Source organism: Taeniopygia guttata, chromosome 1A, assembly GCF_048771995.1.
Source record: "Taeniopygia guttata chromosome 1A, bTaeGut7.mat, whole genome shotgun sequence".
NCBI classification, from domain to species: Eukaryota; Metazoa; Chordata; class Aves; order Passeriformes; family Estrildidae; genus Taeniopygia; species Taeniopygia guttata.
This window is the reverse complement of record NC_133025.1, coordinates 3,209,235-3,229,557: the sequence shown is the minus strand read 5'-3', so window position 1 is coordinate 3,229,557 and position 20,323 is coordinate 3,209,235. Positions and strand designations below refer to the sequence as shown.

The window sequence follows — 20,323 nt, the reverse complement described above, 5'->3', positions numbered from 1 at the left end:
AAAGAAACATCCTTCATGAAAATATCCATTTCACCTCATTCCTGCCCACACAGGAAAACATGACTTGGGGGAAGCCAGTAAAGATGGCTTTAAATTTATGGCCTTGCAATAAAACCTTGGCCCATTTAGTGGTGCAAACAGCTGAGAGGCTGAGGGGGATGGCAATGGTTTTTGAACGGTTTCTGTATTCCAGATAACTGGAAATTGGATCAAGAAGAACATTTTCCAGGGGAAGATAATGAAGGGATCACAGCTTTTATTCAAAGGTAGATGTGAGCTGAACCCACAGTCCCAGCCAAATCTGGAAGGCTCTGTGGAGCTCTCACAGTCCTACAGGGTTGTGAGTTCCCTGTGAATGCTACCAGACAAAAATACCAGTTTAGGAGGCTGAACTGTGCCTGGCCAGGACACCCAGGAGCTGACACGACTGTAAAACTTCAGAGGCCAGAGAAAACACCTTACTGGTGTTCAGCAAGGTCCTAAACAGCACATGGACACTCCTCATGCTGCCTAGACAGCAGCCAGCAGCCAAAACCCTCCCGCAGCACTGATGGACGTCCTACCAAAGTCAGACTCCTCAGGGGTTGTAAACTCAGAGTTTACCACAAATCTCCTTAGTCATCTAAAGCTCATTTCTGTGCCTGCCCAGCCAGCCTTCCCTAAGCTGTCAGCTGCAGCAGGGATCTCCCAGGGGCAGCATTCCAGGGGCTGTCACGCTGCTTCCCCAGTCCCCCGCCTCAGTTCCCAACCCACAGCTGCTGTCCCCATCTGCCGTCACTGAAGATCGAGCCACTGCAGCTGATGGTGCTTCAGGCACCATTTGGTCCACCCAAAAGCCAATGCCTGCACTTTGCCAGTTGATTCATTCCTTGAATTTCACTGACTGCATTGACTCGACTTCCAGCGAGGGACTTAAACACGCGCTTGTCACACAGACAACTGTGCTGGAAAGTCCTAAAATGACACAGCCCAGAATGGCAGGAGGTGCTTAGGTAGCCAGATGAAGAGAAAACACAAAAAGCCTCCCAACACCCAGAAACCAAGGTTCCTGTCTCCTGTTACCTGCCCCAGGAGTTGTCGTGGTGGCTGCTGGGACCACGTCTTTGCTGCCAGGTTGTGACATTGGAGTGGTGGTGAGGGATGGGGATCCAGTCGGAGGGGTAACAGAAGTCTTGGTGCCTCCAGGACTGGTGGAAGGGGCTGGAGAACTCGGAGAAGGAGAAGGCTTCTTGGTGGCACATTGTGGAGGAGGGAAAACACATTCCTCGGAGCTTTGGGAAGGGTCAGTTCTTGGCTCTGTGGTGCTCACGGTGGTGGTAGGCAAATGATCCAAAGGCTGCCTTACTGAAGGCCCTGTGGTGGAAGAGAATGTGCCAACATCTCCTACAGCTCCTGGGGTAGTGGTTGCATTAGTGACAACAGGTTTTGCAGCAGCGGTGGTCCCCAAGCTCCCCACGCTGGCTGTGGTACTACTGGGCTGCCTAGAAGTAGCAGAGTTTGCAGCAGGGGTGGTTGTGGGGCTGGTGGTGCTGTGTGGGGAGCTGTCCTGCCCAGACGTGTGGGATGGGGTGGTGGTGGCAGACAATGTGGTCCCCAGCGTTGTGGGGGCGGTCCCTGTCGCTGTGGTGGGTGACACGGCAGCGGAGGACGGTGACGTTCCCGCGTTGGTTGTAACGACGGTGCTTTGAGTAGAGCTGGCTGCTGCCACAGCAGGTGGAGTCGTGGTAGTGGTGGTGGTTTGGAGCGTGGTAGGTGGTGATGTGGTGGTTAGTGAGATCTCACTGGTGCTCTCGCTAGCAGCTGTGGTCACCGTGGTGGTTTCTGTGGTTTCCGTGGTCAGGGTTTGTCCCGGGTTTGCAGAATCCGCATCATCCTGAGAGCTGACACCTGGGGAAAAGTGAAAACGCCAAAGTAAACGCTGAACTAAGGAAACTACCCTTGGTTTCCCCTCAGAATGTGTATTTGTAGAAGTAAACACTGGTATAAACCACGAGTCATTCACTCAGGGTTTGCCTCGTGCTCTCCAAAGTGATATCAAACTCCATGTTCTGGTACCACTGTGTCCAGCAGGAAGTAGAGCAGAGGAGGACAAGAGGAATCTCCTAATGTAGTCAAACTAACAGGTCTTTAGAGCAAGAGCAGGAGGACAAGGCCTGCTGGGTCTCAGGACACAGGTCTCCCTCACATGGGAGGTCCACCAGCTTCCAAGCAAAGCCCTGCAAGTGTTCCCAAAATAAAGCAGGTCCAGCCCTTGTAAGGGGACAGCCAAGGGATGCACTGACTGCAAGTGTCCACCCCTGTCATGAGGGTCTCCCACATCCCTGAAGAGATGAGGTGACACAGAATCATTAAGGTTGGAAAAGATCTCCAAGATCATTAAACCCAAACAATTATCTCACATTATCATGTGCAAAGAGATCTGTGTTTGGTTTCTGAAGAAAACTTTCAAATGATGAAGCTGTTCCTCAGTGGGAGATGCAGCTGGAGGACAACTCACCTGACAAGAGAGAACTCTCTCACTGCAGAGAGCTCTGCAATGTGCTGTGGTGCCAAAATGGGGTATTTTCACTGCTAAACCACTATAAAACCCTGGGTCTATTCTTCTGTTTGCAATCACTGCAGGAGCTCCATCAATGGCCACAGAGTATTTCTCTATGTGGCAACCACCACTTCTGGGCGCTTACTCAAATTCACTCCTGGAAAAATTAGTCAATTTTTCACCTTTCAGGAAACATGGGCTGAGCCTCTTTATCCATGGATCCCTCTGGAGTCAAAGCAATGACCTGATTTGGGGAGAAGGTTCTTCCATTTGGGGACTGTGAGAAGAGCTGCTATATTTTTTTTTTTTTCCCCATGAAGCATTCATATATTATTTCCAACCCTCCAAAACAGCAGTCACACTTCCAAGGATTGATTTTTAGCCTAATGTTGCTCTACAGAGATCTGCTTTATTCCTCTGTGCTGGCACACAGGCAAAGTATCTTCTCTAATAAAGACTATTGACACTGATTGTGCATGAAAGATCTGATCAAGCTCAGGTTTCTGTTGGGAAAATTTAACCCCATCATCTGCATTGAGAAGGACCTGGGGAGTGGGATTTGGGATTGGGAGGCTGCAACAAGTTTGGGTTCCTGTGGGAACTGCCTGGGGACAGAGTGGGTTTGGAGGAGGCAGAGGAGCTACAGCTGGGCCTTGCATAGGCATCCAAACAGGGAATGGAAAGGAAAGGAATGGAATATAGAATATTTCAGTTGGAATGCACCCACACTGATCAGCTCATACAACTTCCTGACCATTTCAGGGGAATCATAGCACCACAAGACTGATCTGGGTTGGAAGGGACCTCAAAGATCATCTCATTCCTCATGGCCAGTCTGTGCCAGGGCCTCACCACCCTCCCAGACAATAATTTATTCCCAATATCCCATCTAACCCTGCTCTCTGTCACTTTAAAGCCATCACCCCTTGTCGTGTCACTCCATGCCTTTGTAAAAGTTCAGATCTCCTCCCAAAACATGGTTTCCTCACCAGCCACCAAGAGCAGCCACTCCTGGAAACACAATCAAGATGTGAGTGTAACTGAAAGTAGCAGCATGAATTATTTTAGGAAACACTTGGCTTGTGAGAAAACATTTCCATTACATCTGCAGGAAAAGGGCTTTTGTGAAGATAAGTCATATTTCCTATAGGCTGACCAGTGTCTGCAGGAGAAGAAAAGGTAAAGAAGTAAAACACCATCACGGGGTCCTGACAGATAAACCCCAGGTGCCAAAGATAGGAGGGAATTTTGATCTACCACCTCCTTAGTTGTGTTATCAATTTGTGTGGCTTAAATTGTCAGTGATGGTTGCACCAACCTGGGGAGAGACCAGGCATCCACAAAATGGGTCTGTCCCATAAATAGGATGTGAAAGTTTGACAGGGGGTCTGACAGCAAAAGAGGTACAAAAAATCTCCTAAAGGTGGAAACAATACAAAAGAGACGTAAAGAAAGAATGGGTTGAAAGGGAGGAGGGAAGAAATCCCCCACTGCTCTCATTTCCTCTTCATGCCCCAGTCTCATCCCAGAGGGGCAGAAATTAAAGGTTCCAAACAGAGGTCAAAAAGACAATTCAATTCAACTGAGCCCAAGAGAAGGGGGCAGGACCATGCTTTGGCTCTAGGCCAGTCCTGGTGGCCATCTGGGACCACTCTGTGATCCAAGGAACCAGGATCCCTGCCCCAGCACTTTCCTGTCCCACCCTGGGGAGATGCAGATAGGATTTTACCACTTTTAGCAAAAAACTGAGAGCAAAAGCCCAAAGCAATTCTGCTTTAGCATTCTGCTAATGGAGAGATCTGGTGACATCCTCCAGGCTAGTCCTGGCTGGGGTGGTAGAAAGCTCTATTCTGGGGCACAGAGTGACACAGTCCCCAAAAAAATGAGTGGGAGAAGAACCAAGACTCAAGTTGGCACCCAAAAATCTCATTAGTCTTTTATCTTTCTGTATGTCTGCATCCACTTCTAGTGTTCCTCTTCACTAAGGTCAAGAGATGTTAAAAATCCATTTATTCTTCCTCATTAGGCCAGGACCAGTGATTTAAGTGGGGCCAAGCATCATGGGCTGGACCTACACTACACCAGTGGAGAGGGGCTGTGGCTACAGCTGGGCAAGATCCTCTCCCACAGAGGAGCAGCAACATCCATCTCCACACCCCTCCTGCAGGTTTTGGGGCACCTTTCTGTCAGCAAAATTTACCTTTTCTATCTTGCTGCATTAAATTAAACTGTTTTCTCACTGATGCTGCACCAGGTGCTGCTGCAGTCACGGGGTTCAATACCTTCCTGCAGCTTTATTGCGCTGAGCTTAATGTTGTTGTTTGTCCAGGGACTCTGTCTCACTGCAGTTTTGGGAAAAAAAATGCATTTCATTTAGAAAAATTGTTATTTTTTTTTTTTTGGTGTCTTGCAGGATCACCACCCACAGAAGACCTGGCTTAGGCAAACCCATTGCAAACTTAATTCCAAAGCAGAAACAACTACAGAACAAGCACCACAGTCCCAGGAGTCACTGTTTTCCTTCCACATGTACTGTATCTCTTTCAAATGCCAGAAGATGGGGTTTTTTTTCAATCTCTTCCTCCCTCGCTGTGCCAAATTTCAGTGGTGGACTCAGGGATAATAACTGGTAACGAGCCCCTGTTTGCCTGGGCTGGTGGCCAGTATTGCCTGACAACTGTCCCCAACAGAAGAAACAAAAAGGATCTGGTTGAAGGAGGAGAAAACCCTTGGTAAGAACAGCCTGACAGGACAGGATTATGTTTGGGGCCCCTTCAGCATGAAAATCACTCACAAAAGATACAGTAAGTCCTTTTGCAGGGGACAAGTGATCCCTTCATGCCATGAGCCTGGAGATAAAAGGATTTAAGACATCTATGAGAGAGGAGGAGGAGGAGGAGGATGGAGGCAAGATCCTCAAAGTTATCACTCCCTTACCCAGAGGAGACCCTTCTCAAAAGAAAATCCACATGAATTTCAGCCAGAGTCCCTCACCCTGTTTTCCAGAAGGCACAAAAAAACCACCTGCCTGCCCCTGACCTTCCTGGCTGCATTTTGTCACTCCAAGGCCGCTTTTTTGATTTCACACTTCTGGACCGTCACCAATTCCCTATTTTAGGGAAAAGTAGAGCAATTCAGCAAGCTACTGGGGGTATTTTGACTTAGGGGTTGGTCTGCGCTTCTCTTCTTGCATGTGTCCCTCAGAAAGCCCAAACCTCTGGTGCTGGGTGTGGGGTAGAGCTGTGGGAGGAGGGTGCGAGCCCTGCACGCATCCGCGAGCTCGGCGGCCAAGCAGAGGAAATGAGTGAGCTGCAAAAACATGATTTCATGTCCGGATACGTGTATCCCATGGCTGGGCCTGTGATACAACTTTGTCTCTGGGATGGGGAAACCAGGACACAACTTTCCCTTATTGCTAATTACCCAGACAAGCTTTTTCAGCCCGTTTGGGAGGCTGGAAGTGTCCGTGTGGGTGTGGACAGGGATGGTGTGGGAGTTCTCTGGTCAGGGGCTGGTGGGGTGTGAAAAGTCATCCAAAATATAAAAGGAAAGGTGAGCTGCTTTGTGCTAACACAGCTCCTTGCAATAGCAGCTCCAGACACATCTTTGAGGTGCTGCGCACCACCTCTAACTCACGGAATCAGAATGGTTTGGGTTGAACGGGACCTTGAAGGGCTCTAGTCCGACCCTCTGCCATGGGCAGGGAGACCTTCCACTACCCCAGGATGCGCCAAGCCTTGGCCTTGAACACTTCCAGGGATGGAGCAGACACAGCTTCTCTGAGGGCCTCATCACCCTCACAGGAAGAAATTTCCTACTAATTTCCAGCTAACATCTAATCTCATGTGTCTCTTCCAGTTTAACCATGCTCTGATGCTCTGGTTGTAACCTCAGTGCAGTGAGTATGTGGAATTTTGCAGGCTGGGGAGAAGCTTTTTTGGAAAGGTCAAGGCTTGGAGCGCAAAAAGAGAATCAAACAGGCTCAAAATGCAAAGTGAAAGGACACATCCCGTCCATCCTCTCACAGCCCACCCAAAGCCAGGGATTAATTCCCTCTCCACGCAGCTCCTCTGATTAATTCCCTCCCCAACAGCTTCCCGCTTCCTATTTTGGTAACGCCTCCCCCTGCCTCCCCCCATCCACCTTGTTGAAACAGCTCAGATATTGGCTGAATTTCTATTAATAGTGAGAAAAGGAAACTCAAAAGAATAACTTAGGAAACGGAGGGTGACACACCCCATGCCGGCGGGCTGAGCCCGGCTCGGAGCCTTACACCAGCCAGCTCCTGCTCCTCCCAAGGCGGGATGAGAAAGCTAAGGAGCCTGAGCAGCCCAGGGAAGGGGAAGGGATGTAAGCCAGGCCCTGAGGAAGTTCCTATTTTCCTCCCCTTTTGTGCAGCCTTTCCTGATTGAACAGGGGCAGCGGGTTGAGTTCATCAAAGGCAAAGCAGGGGCTGAGGCTCTGGGGGTGGCCTTTCCTAGGGGACAGAATTTGCCAAAGTGAGTGAGGAAGCTCCTGGACTTTTCTTTGCATTGCAAGAAGCTCCTGAGAGCAAGGAGGGCTTTATCCACCCCGCTGCAATGCAGCCATGTCTGAGGTGCAGCAGAGGACAGGAAATCTGTCACCTCCTTTTGAAACTGTGAGAGGGATCAGATTGGCAGAATATCACGGAGCAGTGTTATTTATCCTGGAATTAAGCTGAGCTACCAGAACAAGTGGTTACTTCACATGGTTTTTAGTTTTGCCTGTGCAGAGGCTCTTTCCCTTCCATTGGCTTAGGGAGAGATGAGATCCAAACAGGGTCTTCCTGAGCTGCCTGCAGAGATTTTAGTGAGGGATGTGGTACAAGGGCATTTTACACAGCACCCTGGCACTCTCTATGTCTTAGGATGCTTTCCCAATGAGTATCACCCAACCCCTTTGCTGCCAGCCTCACCATCAGCTTTATGAAATGGCTTCACCCAGGCCAAAGATCAACTTGGCTTCCTGGGTTAGAGGATGGGGAAAGGCCCAACAGCAGCTGCCAGAACATTTGCCTCTAATCCATCAGTCCAATCATCCAGTGCAGACATATCCTCTCCAAACCCCTGCCAGAACAAAAACTGCTGCAGAACAGTTTTGATAGAATTGCTCTGCAAAATGTTAAAGATGAGACCTAATGGCTGGGTATAACTAGTGCTGCAATAACACCTGGGGAGGGGCTGCATCAAAGAAGTGTTGGCAGCAGGTCAGGGCAGGGAATTCTTGGCTGTGAAGGGGGTGAGAGCCTGGCACACGGTGCCCAGAGAATCTGTGACTGACCCTGGATCCCTGGAAGTGCCCAGGCCAGGCTGGACAGGGCTTGGAGCACCCTGGGATAGTGGAAGGTGTCCCTGACCATGGCAGGGGGGTTAGAATGAGGTGATTTTTAAGGTATTTTCTAAACCAAACCACTCTATGGTTCTATGAAATGAGTGTGCCTGGACTCTGATTTGAATCCACTGGGTTTATTGTCAGCAGGGAACCTCCTTTGCCCCCCTGTGAAAAGACTCTATTGGAAAATTCTCTTCAAATTGCAGCTCTTTACATCGTGCATGGAAGTGACAGTGAGGCCGAGGCAGTAATGCTGACAATGCCCTCTTCTCTGCTGTCAAATTGAAGGAATCTGCAGCCACAGCCTCTGCCCTGAAAACCCTTCCCAACAGACCCTTTCTGTCTGGATTTGGAGCAGGGCAGGGGGAAGAAATGGATGTGCTTCGAGCCCCGAGCAGTTTTGTCTCATCTCCAGATGGAGAGGAGCATCCAGGGCTTCCTACTCCACTGCCAGCCTAGAGATACCCCTCAGCAGGAGATCTGCAGAATGTCCTCATAGCATTTTAGCATCATCTTGAGGACTCTAAGTCTGCAGCATTTTGCAGTGAATCACATCCCTACAGTAGCCACAAGGCCACTCTGCTTCCAGAACTGGGAAAAATTCAAGTTTTCCCTATTTTTACCAAGTACAAGTAACCCTGAAGCCCAAAGAGCAGGACTTGAAGCAAACCTCACGTGAGCTTTGGCTGCTTCATCCCCTCTGTTAGATCTGCCTGGCTTTATTTTATTCACACAACAGTTTTTAAACCTCCTTGACTTCAACCAAGAAACCCACCCGCAGCCTGATACGCTTTTCCTGCCAGGGCTGCAACACATGTCCCCAGAACCCAGGTTTTGATGAACCAGCATTTTCTGATGACAAATTTGCTTCATTAACAAATTCCCCATCAGCTCTTTCTGCAAGTCTTTGAGCCAGCTCAGCTTGTCTGCTGTTTCATTTGGAAGTGTGACAAATATCAAAAATAATCATCCCAAGGCACACCTCCCCACACTCCTGCAGCCCTGACTCGTCTCCTCTTCACTCCCTTGGTCCCTCTAAACCACATTTGGGAAGGCAGAAATGGGTTCATTTGCTGCACTAATTAATGACCAGGCAGTGGGTTTGAGGGAGCAGGAATATCTCAGCGTTCCTCACTCCCACCTTCTCAAAAACGTTGTTGGATTGTCCTTCATGCCACGCTTGGAACTCTTCTGAATTTCTCCTCAGAGTCTGGGGTTTGCCAGAAATTTGTGATCAGTGGCATTTTTCACTCAAGTGGACTCAGCTGGTCCATCCCAGGCTGTTCTGCATCCCATGGCCAGCTCCAGCCAGGAATGCCAGCAGTGGGAAGTCCAGCCTCTCTTATGGATAAACATAGGACATCCTATTTAGGATTGTGTCTCCACAACTCTTCTCATGGAAAATCTGTGGCTATCTAAAAAGTGAAGGGGAAAGACAAAAAAGCCATCAGAAGGAGACAGGAAGACCACTGTGGAAAATGAAGGCTCTGAAATCCTTCACAGGAGGTTGTCAAGGAATCAAGCAAACACATACACATGTGCCCACCTCTATCCACGCAACCCACAGGCATTTTTCACCACTAAGCCTGGAAATAATCCTCTTTCCATCAGGGGAAAGAGCATATTTCCATCCTATCCACGATGGGATTTTTAAGGGACCTGGCTCCAGGCTTGCACCTTTCCCAGGCTGCAGAATGAGCTGGGTCACTGCAGCCAGAAACACCTTGGAATCATAAACTTGAAGGAATTTAGAGATTTTAGAAGAACTAAGATTTTTGGTTAGAGATTAGCCTTGCTAGAGTTAATTAAAATGAGTAGGCCTTGATGAAGTTAGGAGTTAGTAGTTAACTAATAATTGGTTGCTTGTCAGCACAATGTTTAGTTAGCTGGGTTTATAATGAAGAATATAAACTGACAAATAGCTTTTAGGAACATAAGACAATTGTGGGCCTCCTCTGTTCTGAAACCAACTGAAGACAAGGAATGGGAGTTCTACCAAGATTTCATTTGTCATATTTGCATTGAAAAGGGAGAAAGGTCAGAACAAGGAAGACTTCGTTGACTTCCTCATTTTGGGACCCCCCCCCATGAAAGGGACACCGACCCATTTCAAGGAACAAACCACGCATGCTGAATGGCTTTTGGAGTGATTAGCATAGGAAGCGAGGAATGGGATGTACCAAAACGATGAATGTGTATTTGTATTTTGGGTATTCAATACTTATATGGATAAAAGGGCTCTGTAATCACCTGGAAGCTGCGGTGTGGATTTGGGGGCTATCCCAGCATCGAATAAACACACGCTTTCTAACTTTAAAGTGTTAGAGAGTTTTTGTCCATCACAGTTGGATATTGGTACTAGATCAATATCCATATTTCTTTAATATAGGAAAAAACTTGTCATATAGGAAATGGCACCAGAACTGCTGGAGCAGAAACAAGGGGAGCACGAGCCAAAAATGCCTCATGTCCCAGCCTGACCAGGCCCTCCAAAACACAGAACATGGCCACGCTCCTGTCCTCTCCTGAATCCTTTGTACCACTAGAGTGGGGCTGTCCCATGATGACCTTGCTGCTTTGAAGGAGGATTTGTGGCCTGTACCAAGAGAGCATCAATCACCCATTGCTGAAGGACGCCCTGTCTGGTACATTTAGCCCTGAGACTCCCTCAATTTCTGCAAAAGTCACACAGGACTTTGGAAGAAACTCAAGGTTTACACCAAGAAATGGGCCAGAAAATCTCTCTGGGTCAAGGTAAAGCACAGCAGCCTCTGTCCCAAAGCAGTGGTCATGAGTCAACACAACACTGAAAACCACAGGAAAGCTGTAAGAATACAGAACTTTGTTATACACTGAATATCTTGTGTTTTTCTTCGATGTTTTAAGTCTTTAAGATGGTTTTTCAGGATTTTATCTGTGGACATGGACACTAAAAAGGCCTTTTTTTTTTTACTAAAAGGCTTAAAAGTCTAGATTTTTCCGAATTTGGACAGGTATCTCAGGTCCATGAGAAGAACCTAAAGATTGGCAATTCCACCTTGACCACATGAGGATCCCATCTATCTTTGCCACCTCTCTCTGGGGTGGAAGAAGTGTTGGAGGAATTTCACCACCTCTCCCCAAGGCTGAGGGCTGGGCCACGAGCACTAAGGAGCTGTGGAGCTGCCAAGGTGGTGGGAAGGAGACCTTTGGAGAAGCCAACACCATGAACTGCTTGGCCAAAGGATCAGCTTTGCTCCTGAGGGCTGAACTGTCACATTCCAGCAGCCCCTTCTGGGGACCTGACCTCCTTTCTCCAGCCCTGCTGCTCATCAACGAGGGTGTCTGGAGACACAGATTTATTTATTAAGACAGAGAAAAAGTTCCTCCTGCTGCTTTTCACCCCAGAAAGATGAATCATCCCTTGCTGGCTTGTCCTGGAGGACTTCACTCCAGACAGCTTGGGAAGGAGTGAGGATGTGAGCCCGTGAGACAGGAGCTGATCTTTATTCACCCTGATGGCTTGTCTACACAGGGGTACGCAGAAAAAATTAATCTAAAATTAAAAGGAGGTATGATTTCAGAGTGGATTAGTCAAAGTGCACACAACCCACCAGGAGGCCAGCCCCTTGTTCAGCTTTAAATCAGTCTTTATTTAATTTAGCCCAAATGAAGTAAGTTAAATCAAGCTCTCCTCAGCTCTGAGGAGGGGGAGCTGACGCACTTTAGGAAAGTTAATTCAGGAGAAATTTGATGATGGTCCCCAGAAAAAAAGCTTGTAAATGTTACATTGTCCAAACACCAGGGATGGAGCACACCTTCCTCCCCAGCTGAGGTTGGCCCTTCCTAATTCCTGGGCATGGAAAGCTTTGGTTGATGTCAGATTTGATGTCACATCATAGAATCATAGCTTAGTTTGAGTTGGAACAGATGTTTAAAATCTTGTGCAACCCCCTTGCAATGAGCAGGGACATCTTCAACTAGATCAGGTTGCTCAGAGTCCCATCCAACTTGGTTTTGAACATTTCCAGGGATGGAGAATGCACAGCTCCACTGGACAAAATGTGCCAGCATCTCAGCACCCTTATCCTCAAAAATCTCTGCTTTGTATCTAATCTAGATTGAACCTTGTTCAGTTTAAAACCATCATCCCTTGTCTTATTGCAACAGATCCTGCTAAAAAGTTTGTCCCCATCTTTCTTATAAGCACCCTTAACTACGGAAAGGCCACAATCAGGTCTCCCTGAAAATCAGTTTTTCCCAGTTTTTGCCATGGAGAAAGGCAGGACCAAAGAAGGCAGTGAAGAGAGCATCCTACAGGTTGTCAGGTGGCACAGGGGGATGAAATTCTTCACCTTGCTCTCCTCTCCAGCTGGCTGGATCCATATTTGGGTTCCTGCTGAGCAAGGCAGGGATGGAGATGGCCCTGAGCTACTCATCCTGCCAGCTGAACCTCTTCCAGCTGGCTGGCATCAGGGAAGAGCTGTCACATCCAGTGTCACTCAAGCTGGGTGCCGTGCATCAGCAACGTGTCTAGACTTTATACCACGGGCAATGAGGGCCACAAGGCTCTTGTGGAGCAGAGCTCCTGTGGGTTGGTTGTGCAGCCAAAACTCCCTTGGCTTCTTGTGAGCGTCACTCATTTTTGCAGTGAGGAAGAGGAAGGGAGGGAATATTCCCTTTCTTATGGCAGGGACTCTTCCTAAAGGAAAAGGATCAACCCCAAGCACAAGGACAGGCTGGAACCTCACAGCCTGACAAAGCCAGACCACACAGCAGTGTTAAAGCTGGTATCTGGTATTAGCAGCAGGGATCTAAAGCCCAAACTTGTGCCATCAAAACCGAGGATGCCCTCCAGCCAGCAAATTTACTTTTCCAAGTGGCAAGTCATGTTGCCTCCCCCAGTCCATCTCACACAGGCCAGGATGAGCCCAAAGAGGATGACCTGAAATATTTTGAAGTGGATAATCCTTGTGAGTCCCTTCCAGCTGGAGATACTCTGTGATTCTGAGATCTTTGGTTTATTGACACACTAAGGTGATGTGAAAGACACAACTGATGCCAAGTGACATAGAAGCCACCTCCAAGAGGCACGGGTGATGCCCTCAAGCATCCCAGCTTCTCTAAGTAAAATTTTGAGTGATTCCTGGTTAAATATCCTCCCCAGTTCTGTCTACTTTAATTTCTCTTTCAGGCTGTGCTGGAGACAGATTCCTCTGCAGGCACATCTGGGACAACCTGCAAATCATCACTGACATAAAAGCTTCCCCCTCACACCCCTCATCCCACGATTTTTGCAGAAGATGGGTGTCAGGATCCATCCCTCCACCACGATCAGTCCCCCATGACCTTGGCTAGCCGGGATTACCGAGCCAGCAGCCCAGAGATTTCCTGTCTATGCCGTGAGGACAGCTCCACGTTTCCTTGGGATCCTTTGTGTGTCGATGCTATTTTGGGTCCCACCTTTTTTTTTTTTTTTTCCTCCAGTTCCACACCCACACCTCCCTCAGGGTGGGGTCTTCCCAGATAACTGGGAAGCTCTATATATACACATTGCTTGAGCACCTACATATATTTATATACTGGGCTGTGAGTGGAGCCTTCGGGCATGGACGGGACACGCTGGACTTGGCAGGAGGCTCAGGGCTATTCTTTAGGTGGGGAGAGCCTCGGAAGGGAAGGACACAGCCAACCCTCCCTCTTATTCAAAACTATTTAAAGACTGTCTGGCACTGAGTTTCTTTCCCACCAAATGGCTCCGGTGACGATCTGGCTTTACAGGGCCCTGGTTTTACAGGCCTGTGTAATCTGATCAGCTTTTATTGTTGGCAAATTCGTAATTGCCTCATTATTTAAGTCTCCTGAAACTGTCCGTTTTACAGAAAGAGAAATCCATTTTAGCTTTTTGTTTTGTTGTTTGTTTTATTTTGTTTTTCAGGAGAAGTGGGACTCGGTTTCCATTTGAAGAATTTATGTTCTTTGATAGCTCCTGCTCCTCCCCTCCTTAAAATGATCACAGAAATCACTTATTAAAGGCACAGACAGTGAGAAACTACCTTTTTCAGTGCTGTCTCAGGGCAGGACCCTCCAGCACAGCACATTTGGTACCCAATGGCCTCTTAGGTGGAACTAGAAGCAGCACAAGTAGAGGAAGTGTCCAAGGCCAGCTTGGATGGGATTTGAACAACCTGCTCCAGAGGAAGGTATCCCTGCCCGTGGCAGGGGGGTGGAACAAGATGGTCTTTAAAATTCCTTCCCACCCAAACCATTTTGCAATTCCATGTTCTAGGATTTACCCCCAGAGAGGAAGGATGCTCCTGTAAGCACTGTGTGCTGGCTCACCTCCTTGCTGAGCCACAACTCTCCAAAACAACCCTCATCAACCTCTCCCTGCCTCAGTTTCCCCATCTGTACCTGCAAGAGTGGACAGATTTTGGACAGAAGAGCTACCTTCATCTACAGGCTGATCCAGCACCTTTCTAACCGGGGCCCCAACCTTGGTTAGGTGCCAGAGCAATACAAATAATTACTAATAGTAAATCCCATGGGAGTCTATTACATTATGGTTCAACTTCCTCCCAAACAATTGCTCCTCTTCCTTGCTTTGTGTGTTCTTCAAAAGAAGCGGCTGCTGTGCTTTAGGGCTGGGACACCGGCCCTGGTAAACACACACCCAGCGTTCCTGCTCAGCAGGGCCTGGGCAGCAAAAAGGAGATAAATCTGATTTGGGACAATCACACTGCAGGCTAAAAAAACCCTGAACGCTTCATGGTAGCGGCACGAAACAGCATTTGTCCTGTGGAGTCCCTCAGGGCACATTAATTCTCAGGTTTTGGGGTGGTATTACTCAGAGTGGCAGTGGCAGCAAGAAATGCAAAGAGTAGAAGTGGCCACTGGTCTCAGGGCTGAAAACATCTTCACTCAGAGAGTGGTGAGGGTCCTGGCAGTGCAGGAGCACTCAGCTGAGGGAGGCAGGGATTTACTGTGGGCACATCTCTTGCCAGTGCTCAGACACGTCCCTGCTTTCCACCTGCACTGCACCACCCAAAAAGTACATAAAGGGAAAGATTTCCCAGAAATGGAAAGAAAAATGCCCTTGGCCCACAGCCAGTGGATAAAATTGTCCTTGTAAAGCCTACAGGGTATGGGAGCACCCCAGTGCCGTGGCTTTAGCTTCAATATCAAACACTTACAGGAGCTGGACACCCAAAATATCAAGTGTCCAACAAAAGGTGTGATGGTAACGCAGAGAGGCCATCCCAAAGTGGCTTGAGTGGGGTTTGGGTGGGCTTTCTTGACATCCTTGGGGCCTCATTCAAACAGCTTGCTCTGCAACACATGGTGGGATATCTCTGAGGAGGTTTTCCCATTGCCAGGACCAGGAATTAAGGCCTGCACAGCAAGTGGCAAAGTGGAGAAGGAAGAAAGGTCTTGCTTCTTAATCAGCCAACTGGCCTGACTTAATGCTGACAAAGAACAATGTCTATTTTGGTCATCCCTTCCAAGATGGAGCCTGCAAAAGCTTTAATTAGTCAATTAAAAGTGGCTTTGTCATAGGAGATGAGACACAACCGGGATCAGCCAGCTGGGTTCTTGGCTGCTGAATGACATTGTCTTTCCAGCCCAATGACCTCATTGTTAATGACTCAATAGGGGAACAATGTTGTCCACCCAGCAGCCCAGCAAGGAGTGAGATTCCTGCGTGGTTACAGCTGAGCAGAAGAGCATGGGAAGTTGTGGGATGTCACTGGGCTGGGGATGCAACGCTTTGCACACAGTAGGTTTCAATGGCGTGGTTGCGTGCTGAGAAACTCCAACAGAAAAAAGTAATATATGAAAAAACAATACAGCACACAACAAGCATCATAATCAGCTCTCCAAAAACTCCCTGGACAGGTAGTGAGTTTGAGCACAAAGAGATTTGCTGGTCAGGGAGGAAAAACCTGAATGTTATCTAGAGGAAAGCAAAGCTTACAGCACCTGCACCCAGGGTGGTCTGGATGGAACAGAGCCTGTCCATGTCACCTTTTGAGCTCAGGGCTTTGCTGACATCTCCCTACCACCAAAACACCTCCCTGCCATCAAATCCTTCTCTCCAGGGCAGTGCCTGGAGGCTGTGCCACAGGGAAGGCCGTGGCAGGGCAAGGGAAGGGAGCAAAGGAAGCAGGAAGGAAGAAGGAGCAGCATCCCCTCCCTGCTGCTAACCATCCTCCTCTTTCTCCTAAGAGAGCTGCAGATATCAGGTTGAGTTCTCACCTTGGAGGGGATCCACAGCTCTGGGTGCAGGAGGGAGCTGTGGAGTTGGGCTTGATGATAATATCCCAATTCCTCTGCTCCCAGGCTGACAGACACCAGGTCCTGCTTTGGGCTCAGCTGGGAAACTCTGACATGTGAACTTGGGCATTTCTTTTAGAAAACTGAGCTGGACTCATGGTGGGGCTGGAGATGGGAGGAGAGGGCAGGGACATGATAGGACTCACAGAAAACCACCAGCAGAGCAGAGGAGAGGGGGTACTGAACTGGGATTCAGTGGGTGCTGCTGGTTGTAATCCTGGAGCTGGGCAGAGCAGGTGGAGCCCCTGCTCTGGTGAAGGCTGCAGCTGCATGAACATTCCTGGCATGTTTGCAAGTGATCCCTGGCCAAATCAAAGCATGGCTTTGCTGCCAAAACTACCTGAAAACAGCAGCCCTGATTGCAGCTAGGCAGAATAGAGCTGAAAAATCCACACACACATTTTAAATGTGCATTTGGAGAAGCACAATCAGCTGTGCAAAAATACCCTCTCGCTGCTCTGAGCCCCATCTCATCCTGACATCTCTGGAAATTATAATTGGATAAAATGCTGCTGGACACCAGTCAGAAATCAAGCCTTGAGCCTGCTGACCATGGAGGCCTGAGCCATCAAAAGCAAATGACAACTTCTAGCAATGCTCATTGATCATTCTCAGTGATTGATTGTTGTTAGCTTTAAATTCTTAGCCACTGATTGCTTTAGATAATTAACAACTTGCAAGCCTGTGTACTGCAGACGCTGCTCTGTGGTGCAGGCATGCTCCTGGCCCTGGTGGCTGGCACAGAATCATCACAGAATCATCACAGAATAATTTGGGTTTGAAGGGACCTAGAGGATCATCTCGTTCCAGCCCTCCTGCCATGGGCAGGGACACTTCCCACTAGACCAGAGCTCCACTCAACCTGGCCTAGAATTGCTCTGCTTCTCCATCACCAGTCCCTCCCAGTACCCAGACCTCTCAATGTGGGCCACAGAGTCACTAATGAGAGGCTGAATTACTCAAATCACACAAACCAACAGCACTAGGACCTTTGCCCAGGAAGTTTCTGCACAGCAGAGCAGCCAAATAAATAGAATATGTACTGGAATCGGAGCTCTGCATTTTGGGACTAAGGATGATGCAGCAGATGGCCAATTCCTGTGCTGCTGCAGGGTTCAAATCAGCTCTCCCAAACAGGAGCAGAAACAGTGTTGGAGAAAAGCAAGGTGTAGAGCAAACCCAATTCTTGCAAACCCTGACCCTCACCCTGATGCTTCGAGGGCGGCCCAAACGTGTGATGAAGACGAGTTACAGCATCAGGACTTCTAGATGCTAGGCCCTCACCCCTGGGAAGATAGCTCAAATCCAAATCCAAGCAGATCCAAAAGCTGATCCTTATTGCTACAGAATAAACTCCTTACTCCTAATCTAGATTATCAAGCAGAGGGCTCCTTCTTTCCCCAGTCTTGGCAGTTTCATGGCAACAGCCATAGCTTGAACAGACTGGGAAAATTTGAAACTCTTTGCCTTTGGGGAGTCCTGAGAGATGCAGGTGGCACCAAATTCCTGTAATAAGCCATTTCTTGCCTTTTGTGGGAAGAAAAATGGGAATTCTTCCCGCAGGCACAATTATCCATCTCAGCAAGGAATAATCTTGGTGCTTAAAAAAGGGGCTGAGAGATCTGAGGATCCCAGAAACAAACACTAATAAATATTTCCTCTATTTCCTTTCTAAAAAAATTCCCCTAAGAAATAAATTCCTGAGGCAGAAATGCTTCTAATTTCCTCAGAGGTAGGCTGTGAGCATCTGATCTTGTCAGATTTGAGCAGGGACAAAATCTTACTGCCCCTTCTCTCTCCTGTCCCTCTGTGGGGTGAATGACTCTGCTCGAAGATTAAATCCTTGCAGGAACAGCTCACGGGCTGCACTTTTCTTACCCTCCCCCTCACTGTGATGAGTGCCAGCCTTCAGGATGGGAGTAAATAAAGAGATAAATAAGTAAGTAAAGTGGGATTCCAAAATCCAGCTTCAAAGGCAGCTCCCCTGCAGAGGCTTCCTTCTGCCACTCCTCCTCACCCATCCACTTTATCAACACTCCTCTTCCAGCACCTCAGGGTACCAATCTGACCAGCCAAGACAGAGATAAACTGTCAGAATCTGTGGTATTGATGATTCTGAGATTGTAGAAAGTCTCTGTCTTTCAGTCCTGCTGCCAAAGCAGAAGCCATAATTCGTCTGTGCTGGTTTCAAGGTTGTTTATTCTGTTTATCTCTAACATGTTCTGCTGCCCTGCCGCAGCTCTGTCCTGCAGGGCAGCGTGTGGGGCTCTGCCCTCAGTGGGATGTTACAAACATTAAATACCACAAACTACCTGTGCTGGATTTACAATAACGTGCCAATATCTGTCACCTACGTTGGACAGTGTGTCCCCAGCCTAAACCAACAGAAAAATGCCAACACCACAGTGAAACATGGAGGGCATGAAGAAGGAGAAAAAGGACAAGGCACACCCAATTTCCTCCATCTTGTCCCCTTTGGACCCCTCATCTAGAATCCTAAAATTTTACTTTTGCACCTGTGCCACACTTAATTATTCCTTATATCAAACACTCAGAGCTTGTAATTCATCCTGTGAGATTGAAAACTCTTTTCCATGGACAGAGATCACAGACAGTGTCTCTGGGGGCTCTGTACAGGGGGTTCCTGACCCCTGCCAGGCTCCCAGACCTGCCAGGGCAGCCAGAGGGAAGCTCTGGATTCCCACAATAAACCCTGCCCCAAAACTGCTTCTGGGCTTGGGTTAGAAGGGAACCCTCCTGAAAAGGGCAGCTGGGCTCAGGGCATCCCCCAGCCAGCCTCTGCTCCTGGGAAAGCGGCTTTGCATCCATCCCCCATCGCTGCTCTGCCCCCACAATGAGCCCCCTCCTAATCAAGTCTCCTGCTAATCAGATTGGAGTTGTCCTGCCAGACATGCAAAAGGCTCTCACGGCAGAAAAAGCGTGGAGCTGCATCCCTCCTCCTCCTCATCCTCCTCCTCCTGCTCAAACACAAACACAGCCCGAAATAGCCGGCATTCCTTCAGCATGGCTGTCCCCCCATTGCTCCCCATCAAACCCCCAAGGCACACCAAGCTTCTTTTGGTGGTTTCCTGACTGATTGTATTTTTTTTACCCCCCCTTTGCAGTATTTTATCAGGGTTGGCAGTGGGATTTTTCTGTGTGAGAACACAGCGGAGACAAGGGAGAGCTGTAGGCAGCGGGACCACTCCAGAGCTTGGCTTTGGGTCTGGTGCAAAATAACCCACTCTCCACAATGCCCCCATGAATTTCTCACCAGTAACCACTGTGCTGGGGCTCTGCACCCATCCAGAGCCTCTCCAATTGTCCATGGCATGTCCTGCAATGCTGAAAGCCTCTGTGCTGGCCAGGGATTACGTACAGAGACTCCTGCAGGAGCTGCTGGTGGGGCCAGGTCACTTTGCTTCCATCAAGGATGCTGACAAAATGCTGGAATTTTCACTTCTAACACGTTCAGGGAGGAAGAGCACTGCTCCCTTGGGGTTTTCCTGTGACATCCAAACTCCTTTAAATGCCCCAAATTTTACCAGGTGCAGCTATCAGCTGCCTGTGGCCAGGTGCAGTAATAGGAACACACAAAGTGGTGAATTTTTTTTAAAGCAGAAAACCATCTTTTTGCTTTCTCAACCCATCAGTTTGGACTCCTGTGTTTCCTTCCCCAACCCTCTGTAAAGGGCATTCATGAATGCACACAGTGATCATGACATCCTCTGTTTTTCCTGCCACCAACCCAGCCTCACATTTCTACTTTTCACCACCCTCCCACCACTCCACCCTGCTTGAGCCACTTCCTTTGCCAGAATAAAAGCTTTCCCCACCCCACCCTCCCCAAAGTGGCTGCCCTAAATCACCCCCAGCAGCTGAAGCTGTGATTTGGAGAAATCTGGAATGGGGAGTGTGGATGGTGATGGGTGACAGGTTTTGTCCTTCACTGGGCAGCCAGCAATGGGATATCACCCATCCTTGTCCTCATGAGGAATTCCCTAACACCACCCCCTCCACTACTGACCTTCTCCTGCCTGGAAAACTCCCCAGAAAATAATGTCTGGGGGTGAGATGGTGAATTTCAGGCCAGGTTTTGATAACCACTCACCATGGAAG

At 48.5% G+C, this 20,323-nt stretch overlaps 1 protein-coding gene across 2 annotated transcripts in view; it reads right to left on the bottom strand.

Annotated features, from left to right (window-relative positions):
* The window catches only part of PODXL (podocalyxin like), a 46,538-nt gene that overhangs the window by 15,088 nt on the left and 11,127 nt on the right, over positions 1 to 20,323 (bottom strand). For both annotated transcript variants that reach the window (XM_072918544.1, XM_030290039.4), the window contains exon 2: positions 1,063 to 1,887. In XM_072918544.1, the coding sequence (XP_072774645.1) occupies positions 1,063 to 1,887 (825 nt within the window). The remainder of the gene's footprint in view (positions 1 to 1,062; positions 1,888 to 20,323) is intronic.